Source organism: Podarcis liolepis (genome assembly GCF_965112155.1).
Source record: "Podarcis liolepis genome assembly, chromosome: 1".
In the NCBI taxonomy this organism is placed as follows: Eukaryota; Metazoa; Chordata; class Lepidosauria; order Squamata; family Lacertidae; genus Podarcis; species Podarcis liolepis.
This window is the reverse complement of record NC_139554.1, coordinates 7,774,869-7,795,067: the sequence shown is the minus strand read 5'-3', so window position 1 is coordinate 7,795,067 and position 20,199 is coordinate 7,774,869. Positions and strand designations below refer to the sequence as shown.

The window sequence follows — 20,199 nt, the reverse complement described above, 5'->3', positions numbered from 1 at the left end:
AATGCTTAATGGAAATTATTCCCGTTTCCAACACTGCACTCTCCCTTCAAGGTCACTGGACCAGTGACTCCAGTTCTCCCAGAGTGGGTACAAAATGGTTCTCTAAAAGCACGGCAGAATTTACACGCAGGACCGAGACACATTTATGGTAATGTGAGGAGTTTAATGGTGTGAAAAGGTCCGCACCTCAGCTGCTTTTGCAGCAGTCTGTGGAGAGGCAGTCTACTGGGCTGAGTGCCAGCACTTCCAAAATTACTCGCAAGCATCTGGGACAGTACTGGAGAGAGGGAGCTGTCAATAAGCAAAAGGTTTCCCATTCTCCTTCACGGATCATGCCACACTGTGCTGCACGAGGAGGCGGAGATTTCCTACAAACAGAAATGAGCTGAGAGGGATGGGCCTTTGTACAGATTGAATAGTTCCAAAGGAACAGGAGGCAGAGGGTAGGAATATAGACCTGATTCTTACAGTACACAGAAGAAGCAAAAAGCTGGCTGCTGTCATTTCCCCTACCCCGATTTTTCTTTTGAAACCCAGAATCTAGAGCTCTGCAGAATCCAGAGTTTTTAAAACCTAGACTGAACCCACGGAGCCATTAAAATCATAAGGGAGCTGTTTCCAGAAGAACAGTGAAGGGGTAGAGACTTTGACTATCATCATGGGGTGGTTGGGCTCACTTGCGCTGCCCCATCTCCAGCCCAAGGAACCTTCCGAATGGAATTCCTGCCACTGGCATCGTGGATATGTGTCTCTTAATGAACTGAATAGAGTGAAAGATTATGAGTCATGGGACAGGGACAGACAGCGTGTGCATGAACTTGGTCGGGTTTGGTTTATTTTTTGGTTGCTATTTTTTTAGTGTTGTTGCTACTGTTTTATAGATGATAAAATGTGGCATTGATTTGTTAACCGTATAATATGGCTTATGATGTAATAGTTTAGTTCAGCTTATTTTTTTAGATGTTTTGTTGATGGTATTTTATGGATTGTTTTACTGATGATTTGTTCATTGCCCCTATATGTTGTATTACTGTATTGTTATTTGTTTTTTTGTAAGCCGCTTTGGGATTCATTTGAATTAAAAGCGGCACAGAAATATAACAAATCAAATCAGTCAAAATCAACCTGTTTTCCTACTGCAGTGCTTTTCAAGATTTTGGCCTTTGGCCTGCCTTTCCATATTGACTAGCTGGCTGAAGGATCTCCGCTTGATAACCACGGGACATCTGTTCTGGACAGACCTGTTGGCTTTTAGTCTCACTCCGTGACCCGAGAGAAAGCTCAAAAGCAGAAGATCAGCAGTGGTGGACAAATTTGCCTTCTGGAACCAGGTTCACGGAGGAAGTCTTGAGAGCTACCATGGATCTCTGAGTCCCTTTCCAATACAGGCCATAACCAACTGATGTGCATCATGCCGATCCTGGAAGTACTTTAAAAATGGCAAAAACAACCCTCAAAGAGCCCAGGCACGAAAACAGCACCTAGCCATCCCACAAGCCTTTGCAAGTCCAATCCCAGGAGCCCTTGCACAGACCGCTGTGGCTCTGTGGAGAGTTGGTGTTTGAGCAAGGAGGTTTGGAGGGAGCGATTGTGGTGGAGTTTGGCGTCTGGGAAATGCTGCTGTTTTTTTCAAGGCTTTCCAGAGGTTGAGGGGGTGTTTGCAGGCTTTTCACTGATGCAGGCGATACCTCGGAACGTAACCCCTGCATAAGTGGGGAGTTGTCTGTACAATTTGAAAGCCGCTGCCGACGTCGTTTCACTGCTAAGCACAAGTTAATGGAGACAACAAAAATGACTTCAATGACTTCTTTCAGGACACTTTCCAAAGATGCTTCCTTGCTGTTTGCTTTTTAAAATAACAATAGTGACGTGTTTGCATTGTTTCCCCATCCAGTTTTTCTTGTTGTTGTTTGGGGGGGGGAGAGAAACACTGACCCCCAAGTTCCGGGAAAATCCATTTTCAGTTATTGTTTATTCTGCACTTCTCACACTCCTCCCCTGGCTTTAGATATGAAGCTTTAATCTTTTGTTACAAATATTTGTAGCTTATATTCAACTTAATGTTTTATACAAAAATGCTATATAAGGGAAGGCTATGAAGAGGGGAAGAAACCGAAACATAAGCAGATGATTACACTGGGATAAACTGTTTTTATTTTAGTGAAAGGAGATAGCACTGTTGCTATCACTTACTGCCTGGGCTTGGGTCAAAACTATGCAAACAAGGAAAAGTGTTTTCGCTTTAATCTCATCTCTTTCATCTGCAGCCCAACCCAGGCTGACTAGGAAAGTGGCCCAGATTTTTAACAGAAACTTCTGGGACTGGAAGAATTGCAGCCAAGTTAAGCATTAAGCCTGCTTCCTTCTCGCTCACACACCCTAATATCTGCACTGAGCTAAGACGCAGATTAAGAGCATCCCTCGAATTACTGTTTTGTTCTATCTGTTTTATAAATGTATCTGCCACCCTAAAGCCAGGGCCTCTGAGGGTGGCTTACAAAATATTAACACCGAACCAACAAGTTAAACACAAAATAAAACAATGCAATACTACAGTGTGCAGGGAAACACACATTAGAAAACAAGAAAGAAAAACAGAACAAAAACCAGCTAGCTGGTACTCTCGCAGTCCTGCATTTGATGGGATTTGACCCAGTACCGGAAAGATATCAAAGGCTATGGCAGGCGAACCTTTCTGGGAAGCACATCCCACATTTGCTGAAATGTCCTAAGTCATTTAGGAGTGTTTTCTTTTTAAAGGTTTTCTTTTTAAAGGGTTCCCCCCCCCCAAGCAATCCGAGACTGCGTCTGCTTGACACTAACCTCTCCTCCGCCCTCTTCATGCCTCTTCTGATTCAGGGGGAAGGGAGCTTGTCACAGTAGGAGGGGGAGACACCCATGACTCTTCACCAGCCATTTCTGCCTCTTGGCCTCCCTCCTCTCCTGCTCTGCTTTTGATTCTGGACTTCTCTCTGCCACAGACTGCCCCCGCTTACTAAGCCCTGTTACCTCTTCAGATTCCGACACCTCCCCTCCCTCCCAGTCTTCTGTCTCTGACCACTTGTTGTCTCACCACCAATCCCTGGGTTCTGAGCCTTCTTTACCTTGGTGGTTTGCCAGCTGGTTCCTCCCATTATTCCTCTGTGTCCAACCAGTCCGTGACATTAATTGCACTGAGAAACAGACTGTCAGCCAGTGTAGATGCCCGAGGAGAGGACAGCTGAATGTAAACCCAAAATACACAATGTAGGCAATGGCTCTGGGCAGTCAGGCAGAGGGAGGGAGTGCTGTGCTTCCCCCATCTGCAAACACGTTCCCTAGTAGAAGCCGAAGAACAGCAGTACACATTCCTGCTGTTCCACAGAGGCTTTTAGGTCCAGTTGTCTCATAAACCGTAAAGCATGTTGATGGCCCAGCACAATTCTGTTTCCTCTCTCCAGAGCTCTGGCAAGGCCAACAGATCAGGTGTCTTTATTACCATTTGCGCTACTAGAAGAATTTGTCCGTAGCTAGAAAAGCATCCTAGCATCAAGGCAGTAAACATGTGAATTTCAAGGGTCCTGCTGGGGCCAAGTGCACCAGATGGCAGAGGTACACAACATAACAGTAACCTGAGTAAATATTGTTATTTATTAAACTTATTTGTCGCTTTTCTTACAGAAACTCAGAACGACTTACAACACAAGCCTTTTAACATTCCAGTTTGGTTCCAGCTGATTAAAAAAAAATTTAAAGTGTTTCTAGACATGTGAGGATAAGCTTAAATGGATGTGCACGATGGCTGGGAAAAACCACGTTTAGGAGGGAAACAACTGGGGCAGCTTGGCTGTCCTGCTTGCGAGTATCAGCAGACAGATTTACTTGCAAGCTTTGTGTTATACTGGAGCAGAGGAAGCCAGCAAGAGAGAAGCTATTTTAGACAATCAGATCTGTTTCTGAAAGTGACAGCGATAAGAATCCTACACGCAACGGGTGCCAGGAGCAAACAAAATTAATGCAGCGTTGAGGAAACACCCCCCCCCCATTTTCACATCAGATGGCGTGCTGGCAACTGTAGTGCTGTGGCCTCACGCTGCTCTTCCAGCATTCCTCAAAGCTGTGCAAGAAAATGTGTGTGAGAGAGACAGAGATCGCATCGCAATGCGCGTGCAGATACACACACACTCAAGAGCAATGTCAGAGCCTTCGCCTTCTCAATCTGTCTCTACAGTGAGCACACACACGTGCAATTATAATACACACACACACACACACGGCACATCCATCCACACACACATACATAAGGCACATCTCTGTGTTAAAAAGTACAGTAGGAGTAGCGGTAAGTAATCACTGCTCACTAGAAAGCACATTGACTTCGTAATAATATCTGAATAATTGCCAGTGGCAATACCTACTTTTCCACACGTAGATGATGCCCCGGGGGAAAAGAGGATTGTCATATCACAGACCGAAGGAAGCCTCACTAAGGCCAGCTGTGATTTCCAGGGCTTTAATAGGCCCAGCCCAGCCATTCAGAGAAGGCCTTGAGGACCAGATAGCCCTTTTACAATCTGGAACCAGGGGCTGCCAGGGGTCCCAACTGTGCCACACGTTAGAAGAAGAAAAATCCTCATGCAGAAAATGCATGAAGCAGCATAAAGTCAGGGTCTGCAAACAGCCCTTGAAGTTCCCTGAATACAAAAGCAACCTTGTGTCCATTGGCAATCCTAAAAGATAAATAAATCACAGTTTGAACAAGCAAATCCTCCTTGTATTGCTGCACGCCAACTATTATCTCGAACAATGCCACAGGAAGTGGTTCAAAGCAACGTTAAAGGAGGTGCCCCTGGTTAATGTGTTTGTGTGTGTTTTAGAAACTGCAGTTCTCTCAGATGCTTGCAAATCGAAAAGCAAAAACACAACCCTAGAAAGTTTTAGAAAGAAGAGATGGAACTGGGGGCTCCCACCGCTGAATTGCGGGGTTCAGCAGTACGGTATTCTGTTCAGTGTACACACACACACACACACACACACACACACACACACACACACACACCACCAATGGGAATAAGAGCCGGTTCAAGTTCTAAGTTGCCATTATTTGGCTAATAGCTTCAAGCTGCCAGGGCACAGCTGCATGGGTCCAGCCAGACAGACTCTCACAGCAATGCTTTGATAGCGTGGGGGCCCTTAAGTGTCGGGATATAGAAAAGGCAGCAGTTGTTGGCTGTGAAAACAGTCTGATGCAAACCAGATGGGGGCTGGCTTGACGGGCAACACAAAAGGAAAACAATCAGTTCATTCAACAAAAGTCAAGCTACTGCCCAAGAGAGTTAGCAGAACACAACAACAGTCAAGCAGAGTGGAAGCAAACAAGAAACGGTTGTGTGGCTCTGGCTAAGAGGGGAAATTGCTCCTCTTTTGTTTAGGCTGAGGAGTTTTTATTTCTAATTCTTACATTCATTAATTTCAGTCCAGATTAGCCTCCCGATCCCCCTTTCCTCCAGAGTGCTTCGAGTGTGTGTGTGTGTGTGTGTGTTTTTGTGTGTGTTGCTCATTCTGCTTCTGCCTTAAGGCACCTTAAGAAAACTGTAAAGTATATATTTATTTTACTTGGAATTTCCTAAATAAGGCGGACCTTCGTTTCCTCGAACACCTCCCAGAAGGTGTGGCCATCTCACTGCTTTGAAAGTAAAAAATGAGTTATCCACATAGCGACAACATTGGTGAACCCATTTTTATCTAAGTGGGCTTTGTTGTGCTGGAAGTATTCCCTCTTTCAAGAAATCCTGTTCACACCAACTTGCCTACTGAGGAACTCCTGCAGGTGTGTGCCACAACAACCCAGTGTGCTCCAGAGGATTCTGGGATATGTTTTTTTAGCAGGTGCACACACAGCACATAGCCAGGTCTGCTGGACCTCACTGTGGCCCCTGCATCAACTGAAAGTGCTAACTACACTTTCAGACTACTCTTATGTCTACCGATTGGCAGTATGGAGGCAAGGGAAGATTTCAGGGAGTCTTCTTCACCATTACTGACTATCCAACTGAGGACCATGCATAAGATATCACAGACATCAGGGTTCACTCCTTATGCCAGATACACTATGCAAACTTTTCAGGCACTCAGAACACCTTTAATGGTCCCTTCCATTTGGCTGATTAACATCCTGTACCCTTTTAAATACGTTTGTGGGAGGGAGGGTTATTGCTTTATTTTTGTTCTTGTTTTTATTATGCATTTTGTGTTTTTATCTTGTATTTTCATGCTGTGAACTGCCCTGAGTTCTATGGATGAAGGGCAGTATACTGTATTTTTTGCTCTATAAGACTCACTTTTCCCCTCCTAAAAAGTAAGGAGAAATGTGTGTGCGTCTTATGGAGCGAATGCAGGCTGTGCAGCTATCCCAGAAGCCAGAACAGCAAGAGGGATCGCTGCTTTCGCTGTGCAGTGATCCCTCTTGTTGTTCTGGCTTCTGAGATTCAGAATATATTTTTTCTTGTTTTCCTCCTCCAAAAACTAGGTGCGTCTTATGGTCTGGTGCGTCTTATAGAGTGAAAAATACGGTACTTTTTTTGAATGCCCCATATTTGCCTGTCCTATCTCTCTGGTTCTTACCTTTTCAAATTATCATTACAAGAAAGAAGATTCCACCTAAACATTAGAAAGAACTTCCTGACAGTAAGAGCTGTTTGACAGTGGAATTTGCTGCCAAGGTGTGTGGTGGAGTCTCCTTCTTTGGAGGTCTTTAAGCAGAGGCTTGACAACCATATGTCAGGAGTGCTCTGATGGTGTTTCCTGCTTGGCAGGGGGTTGGACTCGATGGCCCTTGTGGTCTCTTCCAACTCTATGATTCTATGATTCATCACAGGATTAGCATGTCACACTAAACTGTGGCCTAGTGCAAGGGTGGGGAAGCTTTGGTCCTCTGGATGTGGCTCATATAATTCTCTTTTATCCCAGCAAGAATGGCTAACCGCCAGGGATTATGGGAATCCAGCAACATTTGAGCAGCACCCCACACCTGGCTTAGTGAAACATGCATGAACCACAGCAAGCACAACACTGTGTGCTTCTCTGTTCCCTTTTCTCCTCCTGCGCAGCCGGCAGGAGGAGCTCAGAAGCTTTTGCTCTTACGACAAGCAGAGAACTAGAGAGTCAACACCTGAACCAGAGAGCCAGTGACGGTTTAGTGGTTAAGAGCGTTGGACTAGGACCTGGGACAGCAGGGTTCGAATCCCCACTCAGCCATGAAGCTCGCTAGGTGACCTTGGAGACAGCCATCATCTCTTAGGTCCAACCACCCTCACCGGGTTGTTGTTGTGAGGATGAAATGGGGAGGAGGAGGAGAAGGAGGGAAGCCACATCAACCACCTTGAGATCCGTGCGAGATAAAGGTGGTATATAAATGTGAAAAATAAATAAATTCAAAAGCCAGGCAGCCACGTACATGTGTGGGATGCAACAGTGGGAATAAGAAGCATGTTTTCTAAGTAGCATATCACTGTGCTCAAGCAACGGGGAATAGTATTAAATATTCCCTATTTATAATTTTTTCATAAAAATAATAATTCACGACTGCAATCTGCTAAAAGAAACCTTCATTAAGGCCTGCCAACTATGCGCAGCAATCACTTGAAGAACTACAATTATGCTCTTAAGAGAGGGAGAGGGAGAGGGGGGACACGCAGCGCCCTGAAATACTGGCAATTAGGGAGCTACCCAAATAGGCCTGGCTTTTACTTAAAATCTTAAACGGCTTTTCTGAGTTAAGTGCTGTGTTTCATTGAACTAATGTAAACCTATTTGATGTCAGATTATGTACAGAACAACACATGCGCGCAGCCTGGCAACGCTGGAGTGTCACACAAGCAACTAGCCAACATGGCTGGAATTAAATATATAGTACCGGAACATCCCTCTGCTGCAATCCTAGACATGAGAACCAGGAGATAAGTTACAGTAAGTTCAGGGGTCAGAGGAAGTTCACTGCACCCAGTTCTCATTGAAATCAGGGGGATCCCCTAAGCTATGATTGCCATTAGCTTTGAACCTGCTTGGGTTGTGCACCAGAGTGGCAGCCATGACTCCCCGTGACGTTTTCCTCCCTCTGGAACCCTGGGACTGAGTCCAATTGAAGGTAGTGCTAAGGTGCAGAACCTCAAACCTGGCCCCCAAGCCTCCACCACCTCCTCGGCCACATTCATCACCAACCCTTTAGGGTGGATTGTTTTGTGGCAGAAGCCAACAGCCTCTCCTCCCCCCAGCCATGTCCCTCTGCCTCGACATAATTTTTATCACGAATCCCCGTCGAACCATCTCAACAATTACTCCCAGAAACGAAACAACTTGAAATTCCATACATACAGACGCACGCAGCACCAGCTATAACCTGCTCAACTTTTTCAGCCTCTAATTTAGCCCCCAGCTTTCTGCATTGTATATGCCAGGGGGGCAGTTAAGGACAGCTTTATATTTTCTGCTTGGTGCAACTCGGAAGTGACAGGCACCATGCTGCTGCGGCCCTAATTTGCAAGAAGCGTAGGGAAGGGTAACTAAGCGGCTCCTGGGCTAATACAGTCATTAGCATCCCAGCGTGCCCCTTCCTTTAAACGTCCATTCATTCTGCTTTTCGGTTCCCTGTTTATGTAAAGGGACGTATGCCTGATGGGGTGAAAGCAGGTCAGCCTTGCCAGCGCAGCATCACCCTCATCTGCTTTTATTCAGGGCCACTCAAGGCGGGTGCCAGCGGGATCCTTGCCCATCTCGCCGTTTCGCTTTTCTCAATGAAGGCAGCGGCAATTACTATGTACACAATGTAGGGCGCTCAGAGCTGTTCCAGCTATATCCTAGAGTAAGTGTCCGGGTCCTGCGAGGGACTGTGAGAAAGATTTGTTTCTGGCAAGAAGCCTTTCGGAGGGGAAAGGAGGAGAGAATAACAATTGTTTTTAAAAGCATATTTGGCACAGATGACAAAGCAAAGGCTCTACAGGATGAAGTTTCACCAGTAGTATAGGAATCCAAGGTAGCACCAAGAAGAAAACAATATTAATGTTGATTTCTATCGCAGCAGCTGGTAGCACCTCTCCTTCTCTTCCCCACTTTCCCCCTTTATATTGAAAGGCCTCACCAGGCTCCACATTACCTGTCATTTACTTTATGTTACTTCTTTAGAAAAAAATATCGATATACTGCTATATCACAAAAAATACCAAAGTGGTTTACAATAATATTTTTATGTACCAATGCCGCATAGCAATTTAAAACCAGAGATTATTAATTCATTATTACTGAATAGTGCGCTTTTAATTGCCTATGTAAAGCCTGGTAGAATACAAAACTTTTCAGCAGGCCTTTAGAGGTTCAAACAGAAGGTGCCTGATGAATCTCTGTTGGTAGAGGATCCTACAAGACTGGGCCGATGACACTGTTTCGTTCTCCTTCATGCTGAGGTCAGCTGCTCCTTGTCAACTGGGGGATGTTGTCACCACCAACACTCCTGCAGATGATCTCAGTGACTGAGCTGGGATCAGAGTTTAGACAGCCGCCAAGGTATTGCTGGACCTACGTTGTTCAGGGCTTTGTAAATTGGCAAGGACCTTCATCCTGGTTGGCAGCAAATGTGCAGCCCGTGCAGATGTTCTAACAAGGGGGTCGTATATTCATAGAATCATAGAGTTGGAAGAGACCACAAGGGCCATCGAGTCCAACCCCCTGCCAAGCAGGAAACACCATCAGAGCACTCCTGACATATGGTTGTCAAGCCTCTACTTAAAGACCTCCAAAGTAGGAGACTCCACCACACTCCTTGGCAGCAAATTCCACTGTCGAACAACTCTTACTGTCAGGAAGTTCTTCCTAATGTTTAGGTGGAATCTTCTTTCTTGTAGTTTGGATCCATTGCTCCGTGTCCGCTTCTCTGGAGCAGCAGAAAACAACCCTTCTCCCTCCTCTATATGACATCCTTTTATATATTTGAACATGGCTATCATATCACCCCTTAACCTCCTCTTCTCCAGGCTAAACATGCCCAGCTCCCTTAGCCGTTCCTCATAAGGCATCATTTCCAGGCCTTTGACCATTTTGGTTGCCCTCCTCTGGACACGTTCCAGTTTGTCAGTTTCCTTCTTGAACTGTGGTGCCCAGAACTGGACACAGTACTCCAGGTGAGGTCTGACCAGGGCAGAATACAGTGGCACTATTTCTTCTCTTGATCTAGATGCTATACTCCTATTGATGCAGCCCAGAATTGCATTGGCTTTTTTAGCTGCCGCGTCACACTGTTGGCTCATGTCAAGTTTGTGGTCAACCAAGACTCCTAGATCCTTTTCACATGTACTGCTCTCAAGCCAGGTGTCACCCATCTTGTATTTGTGCCTCTCATTTTTTTTGCCCAAGTGCAATACTTTACATTTCTCCCTGTTAAAGTTCATCTTGTTTGTTTTGGCCCAGTTCTCTAATCTGTCAAGGTCATTTTGAAGTGTGATCCTGTCCTCTGGGGTGTTAGCCACCCCTCCCAGTTTGGTGTCATCTGCAAATATTGTTGGCCACGTGTCACCATCAGCAGTCTGGCTGCTGCATTCTGCTCCAGCTGGAGCTTCCAAGCCAAGCACAAGGGCATTCCCACATAGGGTGCATCACAGTAATCCAGACTCAAGGTTACAGAAGCATTTCTGGCCTTTACAGAAGTGATAGAGATATAAAATCCTGCAGTAAGACCTACTGTCATAATTGTTTCAGCCCAACGCTTTGACTCAAATTCCTAAAGGTTTTTACTCAAGCAAGCAACAAACCAGAACTGGAAGACCAGGCATTATAAGCTTACCAAACCTTAGAACCCAGGTAGCAAAATGTGCTTTGTTAGCTACTCATTTTTCTGAACAGCTGAGCAGGAACTTAGTACTGTAACCAACTCTACGCTGTTGTGACCTGGCCCTAAAACCTCATTGGTGTCAACTTTCTAGGCTCAGAAGGTCTTATGGCTCTGAAATCTACTAGAAACAGTCTGGTGTGAACCCCTCCAGTGATATCTCAAAGGGGGAGGAGTAATTACTAAACTATGAACCCAGGATTGTTCAGACCTTTCAGATGGAAGTCTGTCCCTGAAAGCTGTCCCAGGTTCTGATTCTGGCCAGCTCTATAATGCCACTTCCTAAAGCCACTTCTGGAACACCAGCAAAAAGACCCCCAAAACCAAGCCAAACCAAACAATCCCATAGCCTTATCATCTTCTTGTCCTGATTTGAGCTCCACAGTTGGCTCCAACATCATCCCTTCCAGCTGAAGCATCTGGTAGGGATTTGCTATACCACAGTAAGTACTGCAATTCATTAGAATAATTTCTGGCTAATGAAGAGACGACAGCAAACTATCTTGCAAAGCCAAGTAATGAATCTATTAACCGAGGAAATGAATTCTGTGACACATAATAGCTTCCAAATCTAAGGAAGGAAGATGTTTTGAGCACAGAACACGAACCCCCCTGGAAGCTTTCACAATTGCTCTCCAGACCACCCATTTCCCCGTGGAAGCTACAGCACTTGCTAGATTGGTTGCGTAAGGGATGATAAGCATTTTGGTTTCTCCTGCGTATCGCGCACACACACAAAAGATCCAGATTACTCATTTTCAATGCCATGTATTCACTATTATGCATTTCTTGCTTGGTAGGAACTGGACTGGTTCCAATACTTAATTGGCTCCATGACCACAAAGTTTTCAGCGAGTGAGATTTCTGCACAACCCAATAGATAGATAGATAGATAGATAGATGTGATGGGGAAGTGTTTATAAGTCGAATCCCCTTCTGTGACCCAGAAGAGGGCACATCCCACTGCATAAGGAACACAAATCTTGAGCATTGCATGGAAAAGACAATGATCACTCAAACTCACCCTCTGGCCTATGGGTCAGAAAATACTGGTACTTGTGTCTAGTCCTTTCCCTCCAGTTTTGGGGACTACCAACACTTAGGATTGGGATCACAGGTGATTGCATAGTAAGTCCTATTAAGCAGCTGACTGTTCAGCTAGTTGGGAAGAGGAAGACTAGTATCATATATATTAAATGGATTATGCTCTATTAGATCTTATCTTTAAGCAAAAAGAACAAACAGCAAACTTTGCCCTGCACACCCCTAAAAATGGGGCTTTCCTCCTCCCTTAAAAAAGCACAACGACATTGACATGAACCCCCCCAAAATCGGGGCTTTTCTTCCCAAAACGGGGGTAGATCACTGCCAGTTTTTAATTCTGTAAGTAGATTGCAGTCTCTTAGGAGTGGGCCCCCCTGTTCTATGTGAAACCCACCCTTGTCATTCTTCCTTAAAAAAAGAACAGAAGCTGCCACCTTGTGGTCAAGAGCTCATATTTAACAGATTGACTCATTCATACATGATGCAGCAGTAGCATGTTCTGTAATGCACATGCAGATACATGTTAGCCACATTCACAACATATGTAAGTACACACTTCTAAAAAATATCGTATATTTACAGACCCATAGATTTATTAACCTTAGGACGGCTTACTTTACTCTTTTCGGCTCCTGCTGAAAACATTTTTTGTTTACGTACATAGATAATTTTATTTATATGCTGCCTTTCCAAACCATGCTCAAGGTTACTTAAAAAAAGTGGAAAAAACACACAACTACAACATAACAAAAGTAGTCATAATCAATAAATGAAATATTAAAAAATAACTAAACTGAACCATTTCCACAGAAATCACAAGATCCAAAATAAAACCAATATCAAGAACAGCAACAATGCCCCCCCCAAACAAGACCCCAGCGCAAGAACCTATAAACCTATCCAGACTTACAGATCGTTGACATATGTTTTAAGCTGGTCTTTAGCTTATTGTTGTTGTTTTTTCTTTAGGTTTTAGACCGTTATTTTAAATTGATAACACTGCTTTGTTTTTTAACAATCAAGAAGTATATAAATTTTATGAAATAAAACAACAATAGATTTCAACTTGTTTTTTAAAAAAACAAATAAAAGGATTTCACAGAATCCTTTTCTGTGGATTTCACAGAGGATTTCACAGAGTATTTATATCCTTTCTCTTTAGTTCAAATACCACTACATGAGGCTGCTTCTCACATCAATGCTAAAATTCCCAAGGAAGTATATAAAAGTTTGCCTTGAAACCTACAATATGCTTTCAGCAAAGCACATTTCTGAAATTCAGCCTCAGCTTCTATAACATGCTATTCCACCTAAACATTAGGAAGAACTTCCTGACAGTAAGAGCTGTTTGACAGTGGAATTTGCTGCCAAGGAGTGTGGTAGAGTCTCCTACTTTGGAGGTCTTTAAGCAGAGGCTTGACAACCATATGTCAGGAGTGCTCTGATGGTGTTTCCTGCTTGGCAGGGGGTTGGACTCGATGGCCCTTGTGGTCTCTTCCAACTCTATCATTCTATGATTCTATGATTCAATAAGCTACCAAGCTCAACTAAATTTCAACATACAAATAGATATAAAAGATGGTGCAGTACTATTATAAGATAGAATTATAGCTTATTAATTCCAGATCCAAACAAATTGCTATTATTTTACTTCATTGAAGGTTCTTCATTGAGGTTGAATCCTGACAAGACAGAAGTACTGTTTTGGGGGGACGGGAGGCGGGCTGGTGTGGAGGACTCCCTGGTCCTGAATGGGGTAACTGTGCCCCTGAAAGACCAGGTGCATAGCCTGGGAGTCATTTTGGACTTGCAGCTGTCCATGGAGGCGCAGGTCAATTCTGTGTCCAGGGCAGCTGTTTACCAGCTCCATCTGGTACGCAGCCTGAGACCCTACCTGCCCACGGACTGTCTCGCCGGAGTGGTGCATGCTCTAATTATCTATTGCTTGGACTACTGCAATGCGCTCTACGTGGGGCTACCTTTGAAGATGACCCGGAAACTACAACTAATCCAGAATGTGGCAGCAAGACTGGTGACTTTGAGCAGCCTCCGAGACCACATAACACTGGTCTTGAAAGACCTACACTGGCTCCCAGTACGTTTCCGAGCACAATTCAAAGTGTTGGTGCTGACTTTTAAAGCCCTAAACGGCCTCAGTCCAGTATATCTGAAGGAGCCTCTCCATCCCCATCGTTCTACCCGGACACTGAGGTCCAGCGCCGAGGGCCTTCTGGCGGTTCCCTCGCTGCGACAAGCCAAGTTACAGGGAACTAGGCAAAGGGCTTTCTCGGTAGTGGAACCCACCTTGTGGAACACCCTCCCACCAGATGTCAAAGAGAACAACAACTACCAGACTTTTAGAAGACATCTGAAGGCAGCCCTGTTTAGGGAAGCTTTTAATGTTTGATGGATGACTGTATTTTAGTATTTTGTTGGAAGCCGCCCAGAGTGGCTGGGGAAGCCTAGCCAGATGGGCGGGGTAATAATAATAATAATAATAATAATAATAATAATAATAATAATAATTATTCTCTTGGTCTTGTTGCTTAAGACAGCCTGGCCGCCCTGCTCAGAGAGGGCGAACTGGGCACTTGCTGCTCCCCCCCCCCAAATTACCTTCATCCTTTTGCCCATTTGCTACCTTGAGCACCTGCCGACTGCCGAGTGGCACTCGGGGGGGGGGGGAGAACAGAAGGATATTGCACCAGTTGGTTTAAACCAGGCATCCCCCAACTCGGCCCTCCAGATGTTTTGGGACTACAACTCCCACCATCCCTAGCTAACAGGACCAGTGGTCAGGGATGATGGGAATTGTAGTCCCAAAACATCTGGAGGGCCGAGTTGGGGGATGCCTAGTTTAAAGTGACTATCTGCTACCATAAAAAAATGTGGACCAGCATATCAGTTCGAAGAGAACATAAAAGAAATAATTTACCTGGCTCTTGTGCGACTTCGGATTTCGGTTTCACACAGATGATTCTGGATTTCATGGGTGCTGCCTGCTGTGGCTCCTGGCGCTCTTTCTGTATGTCAGGTATTAAATGTCGTGTTAGACCATCAACTAGATGTTGGAATGTTCAGAACAAACAAAAAACGGCTTAACAGGAACACAAGAAGCTGCCTTATACCAAGGCAGGCCATTGTTCCCCCTAGCTCCCATCAGATGTCAAGGAGATAAACAACTACCTAACATTTAGAAGACATCTGAAGGCAGCCCTGTTCAGGGAAGTTTTTAATGTGCGACATTTTAATGTATTTTTCATCTTTGTTGGAAGCCGCCCAGAGTGGCTGAGGAAACCCAGCCAGACAGGTGGGGTACAAATAATAAATTATCATTATTATTACTAGCTCAGTATTGTCTACACAGACTGGCAGCAACCTTCGAGGGTTTCAGCAAGGGAATTTTTCTCAGCCCTTCTTGTAGATGCCACTGGAGTTTGAACCAGGGACCTTCTGACTGCAGATGCTCTACCACTGAGCTACAGCTGCCCCCCTTTTTTAAAAGCTCATTTAAGAAAAAAAGGTGCATTAACTATGCATTTATCTTTTCTTAGAAAAGTGTGGATTGTAATGCATGTCCATCTTTTCAGGTAAGACTACAATCAAGAAGTAAAATTGAGATGATTAAATGTGATTGTCTGTGGTTGTCAAACGTGCTAGCTGGGACAGAAGAAGGCACCGATGGTGTGGACTTAATTCAACAAGAAGGCAGGCACCGTTCCATACCCTCTAACATTTCTCCGATGAAAACAGGGACGTCCCATTCTATAACGATAATTTTACTATTTACAACCCAATACATCTTACTAGGTTGCCCCGGCCACTCTGGGCAGCTTTCAACAAATATAAAAACATAATTACGCATTAAACATTAAAAAAACCCTTCCCTATACAGGATTGCCTTCAGATGGCTCAGGAGAATGGCATATCCTCCAACGAAAATAGGGACATCCTAAGGAAAAGTGGGAGGGACACGGGTGGCACTGTGGGTTAAACCACAGAGACTAGGATTTGCCGATCAGAAGGTCGGTGGTTCGAATCCCCGCCACGGGGTGAGCTCCCATTGCTTGGTCCCTGCTCCTGCCAACCTAGCAGTTTGAAAGCACGTCAAAGTGCAAGTAGATAAATAGGTACCGCTCCGGCGGGAAGGTAAATAGCGTTTCCATGCGCTGCTCTGGTTCGCCATAAGCGGCTTAGTCATGCTGGCCACATGACCTGAAAGCTATATACGCCGGCTCCCTCGGCCAATAAAGCAAGATGAGCGCCGCAACCCCAGAGTCGACCATGACTGGACCTAATGGTCAGGGGTCCCTTTACCTTTACCTTTAAGGAAAAGTGAGACATTCCGGGATCAAATTAGAAACCTAAATCAGGGATGTCCCTGGAAAATAGGGACACTTGGAGTGTCTCCTCTTACTTTTTAAGATTGCTTTTTATTAAAGATTTTTTGGGGGGGTTACAAAAGTACATACATCATCTCTATTTTCAGATCGCAAAGTCTTTTCTATGGATCAGTTATATTCAATGTGAGACTTTGAAGTTGTACACAGCATAAGGTTGGGGAAGAAGAGAGCTGGGAGAGAGAGTAGGGGGGTTGTAAACTTTTGTTCTTTCACATGGTACATGTGTGAGGCTTTTGTGTCAGCATCACGTGGGAGGTTCTCTTTGTATTCATTTATTAGTTATCATTGGCACTGGGAGCCCTCCTCTTAATTCTGAGATGCATGGGACCCAGCCTGCTCAAGATACAAAATTACGGCTATAACATTAGCATTCGCTAGGGGGACCTTCTTCTTCAAGGAGCTCAAAGTGGCATGTGTGGTTGTCCTCATTTGATCTCAACAACTACCCTGTGAAGTAGGCCAGGCTGAGAGGCTGTCACTGGTCACACCAAGGCCACACCCTCTGAGCTGGGATTTTGAACCCTGGCCTCCCGGGTGACAGCCCAACACTCTAGCCACTGTACCACACTGGGTTGGCAGCTGGTTTCGGACCAATTATTCTGGTCTAAAATGCAGCAGATAGATTACTGGCTGGGTTTCTACTTATATACCTCTCTGATAGCCCCAAAATTGTGAACTCTCTCTCTCTCTACCCTTGTCTTTGACACCTGAGCTATATATTTTAGGACCCACAGTATTCTCTTGTTCGCAATCTGTTTTAACAGTTTTTCATGTTGCGTTTTTTAATGTAACCCGCCCTGGGATGTCACGGTGAAGGAAAACCAATAAAGGAAAACTAAAGTAAAGGTAAAGGGACCCCTGACCATTAGGTCCAGTCGTGGCCGACTCTGGGGTTTGCGGCGCTCTTCTCGCTTTACTGGCCGAGGGAGCCGGCTTACACCTTCCAGGTCATGTGGCCAGCATGAATAAGCCGCTTCTGGCGAACCAGAGCAGCGCACGGAAATGCCGTTTACCTTCCCACCGGAGTGGTACCTATTTATCTACTTGCACTTTGACGTGCTTTCGAACTGCTAGGTTGGCAGGAGCAGGGACCAAGCAACGGGAGCTCATCCCGTGCGTGGGGATTCGAACCGCCGACCTTCTGATCGGCAAATCCTAGGCTCTGTGGTTTAACCCACAGCGCCACCCGCGTCCCTCAAAGGAAAACTAATAACTAATAAATAGGAAAATTAATAAAGAACAACTGAAGGTAGCCCCACCTTACGTTGGGTGACATTAACACAATCCAAACAGTCTAGGTGTTTCGTTTGCAAAAATGCACACACAAACCCACAATTTATATAGGTACACTAAGCCTGCAACTTACATGGGGGTTATGTTCCTGGGATTGCGCATAAAGACAAATTAATGTATAGTCAAAACTATACAAGGTTCAAGGGTGGGTGGGATTGCCTCAATTTTTCCCTCGAGCTCCGCAACCTTTCTGCCCCTTTTAACTTTTTTTTGTCCATGCCATTTAGATGCGTGCAAGTTGCAGGTTTACTGTCCTGGTCTACTAAAGATGCATTACCTGGGATGTGCCATCCAAGCGCGGTGCCAAATTGCTATCTCCCTGCGCTGTTGGAGAAACTGGTCGCTCCAGCTCAGCCATGGTCATTGGCCCACAAGTAGCAGCAGCGCCTCCAGTAACTTCTCCTGAGAGATTTAAACCAGATTTAAAGAACACAGCAAAGCTAAAATTAAAAACAAAATAATACATTACTCCAAAAACAACCTTAATGAATCAAAGCGAGAGGGACCCCCATACTCCCAAGCACCTGGGATTCTCTTGGCTGCGAAGGTGCTATTTAGACTCATTTGTAGGCTACCCTCAAAAGAAAAAAAGCAATTATCTTGCCTACTCATCATACTCTGAGCACAACTCCCATGTCAAAAAGTAGGGGGCTCTTTGTACTTCTCTGCGTGCGTACTGGTGATTTTTTTCTGGAACAACTGCAGCGTGGACTTTGCCAAGAGCCTGAGAAAGCTTTGAAACTGAGAAATCCTCAGCTTGTTCTCATTGGCATCACAAAAAGGTTTTAGCCATAAATCTCTTTAATATCACCCTTTTGAAATTTTTGCACATTGGAAAAAAGAAAACCACAGTGAATGTTTTTGAAGAGGGTTGGCACAGACAAAATGAGGCCAATCTTTTAACTGAAGATGGGAGTGTTACGTTTGCTATAACTGCGGTTGACGCTGGTACCAACCAGGTCCCCTGCTTGACTAAAGATTTTGAAATAGTGGCTTTAATCCAGTTAGCTTAAGAGTCCTGGTTAAGTAAGGAATCCATCTAGCTCAAAACTTTGGTTGATGCTGGTGCTGATATATTGCTGAATCACAGCTTAGGGGGAATTTGTGTTGGAGACAGGGAAATGAAGCATTCAATCACGTGGTTAAGAGACTAGCCCTGTTGCATCAGCACTGGCCCAGACTGACTTTGTGGAATAATTTATTTTTAAGCAGAGCAGACATTAATGCACAACCTCAGAGCTCCTAAGGATCCAAGCACATGAATTTATGAGCCTTCCAAGCAGATAGGTACATTATAAAGGTTTGCAGCACAGAGAGAAAGTCATTTTATTATGTGAACAAGCAAAATAACCCAGCACACTCTAATTAAAAACAGAGTAATTTGCTGCAAGATGCACAACACATTTGCAGACTCTCTGAAAGGAACAGTATAACCTGTTGCAACATCAACAGCACTGAGCCGACTGCACTTCAACTCAGAGCTGAATTTTTTATGGCTAAGCCATTAGCTACAAAAAACACTGATTTATACTGGAAATGTTGATAGTGCCACAATTATCACTTGGCAGCTCAAGCAGACATGACCAGCTCATAAACTCTTGGAACCACTCACAGAATTTATGACATACAAAGCGAAGGCAGCTCACAAGACTGAAGACATGCTATAGGCCATGATCCCTGGAAATGCTGTACTGTATCAGTTGTCACGTGATTATTCCCCCCCCCCCAAAAAAATATCCAAACCGAACCCCCACTTTTAAGCAGAAAGATTAGTATAATATGTATTTCTTCAATACATACACAAGGTCAGACTCTGGAAATATGTAATATTTTATAAGAAGGTGATGTAATGGGCTATTTGATTGTTAAACTTCTAAATTATAACACAGGAACAAGACTGAAATAAAAAACAGCACTTAACCGTAACTGTTGATGGATTGATGCATAGTCTCATGCTGCACCTTATACATATAATTTTTTAAAAAGGAATTAGCCTCAAAAGTGGCAGTCATTCAAAAAATAATTACCAAGAATTTTAGTTTTTCCTGGAAAAGACTCTTCTGTGTTGAATGCGCTATTCTAACTGAGCCGTGTTTTTTTCCGCTTTTGCAAAATAAAAACGCTACTCATGGAGAAGTTAGAGGTTTTCCTACCAGGTTGTTTTCTGGAAGTGGTTAACAAAGAGATCAGCACAGGAAGGTGCTTTATATATAGCCAGACAATCAGCTATCCTGGAAAAATGTGGAAAGTGAGGTGCCACAGGGTTCTGTCCTGGGCCCATTGTTGTTCAACGTCTTTATAAATGATATAGACAAAGGAATTAAGGGGATGCTCATCAAATTTGCAGATGACACCAAACTCGGAGGTCAAGCTAATGCCACAGAAGAAAGAATTGGGATTCAAAACAATAGATTGGAGAACTGGGCACAAACTAACAAAATGCATTTCAATAGGGACAAATGTAAGGTTCTGCACTTAGGAAGAATCAGATGCATAAATACAGTGGTACCTCGGGTTAAGTACTTAATTCGTTCCGGAGGTCCATTCTTAACCTGAAACTGTTCTTAACCTGAAGCACCACTTTAGCTAAGGGGTGCCTCCTGC

The 20,199-nt window shown here is 44.4% G+C and overlaps 1 protein-coding gene across 10 annotated transcripts in view; it reads right to left on the bottom strand.

Moving 5' to 3' along the window:
* Nucleotides 1-20,199, bottom strand: part of KIAA0586 — a 76,676-nt gene that overhangs the window by 6,084 nt on the left and 50,393 nt on the right. For all 10 annotated transcript variants that reach the window (XM_083516876.1, XM_083516875.1, XM_083516869.1 and 7 more), the window contains exons 31-32: nucleotides 17,873-17,997; nucleotides 14,835-14,922 (exon numbers count right to left, since the gene is read on the bottom strand). In XM_083516876.1, coding sequence (XP_083373002.1) covers nucleotides 14,835-14,922; nucleotides 17,873-17,997 — 213 coding nt within the window. The remainder of the gene's footprint in view (nucleotides 1-14,834; nucleotides 14,923-17,872; nucleotides 17,998-20,199) is intronic.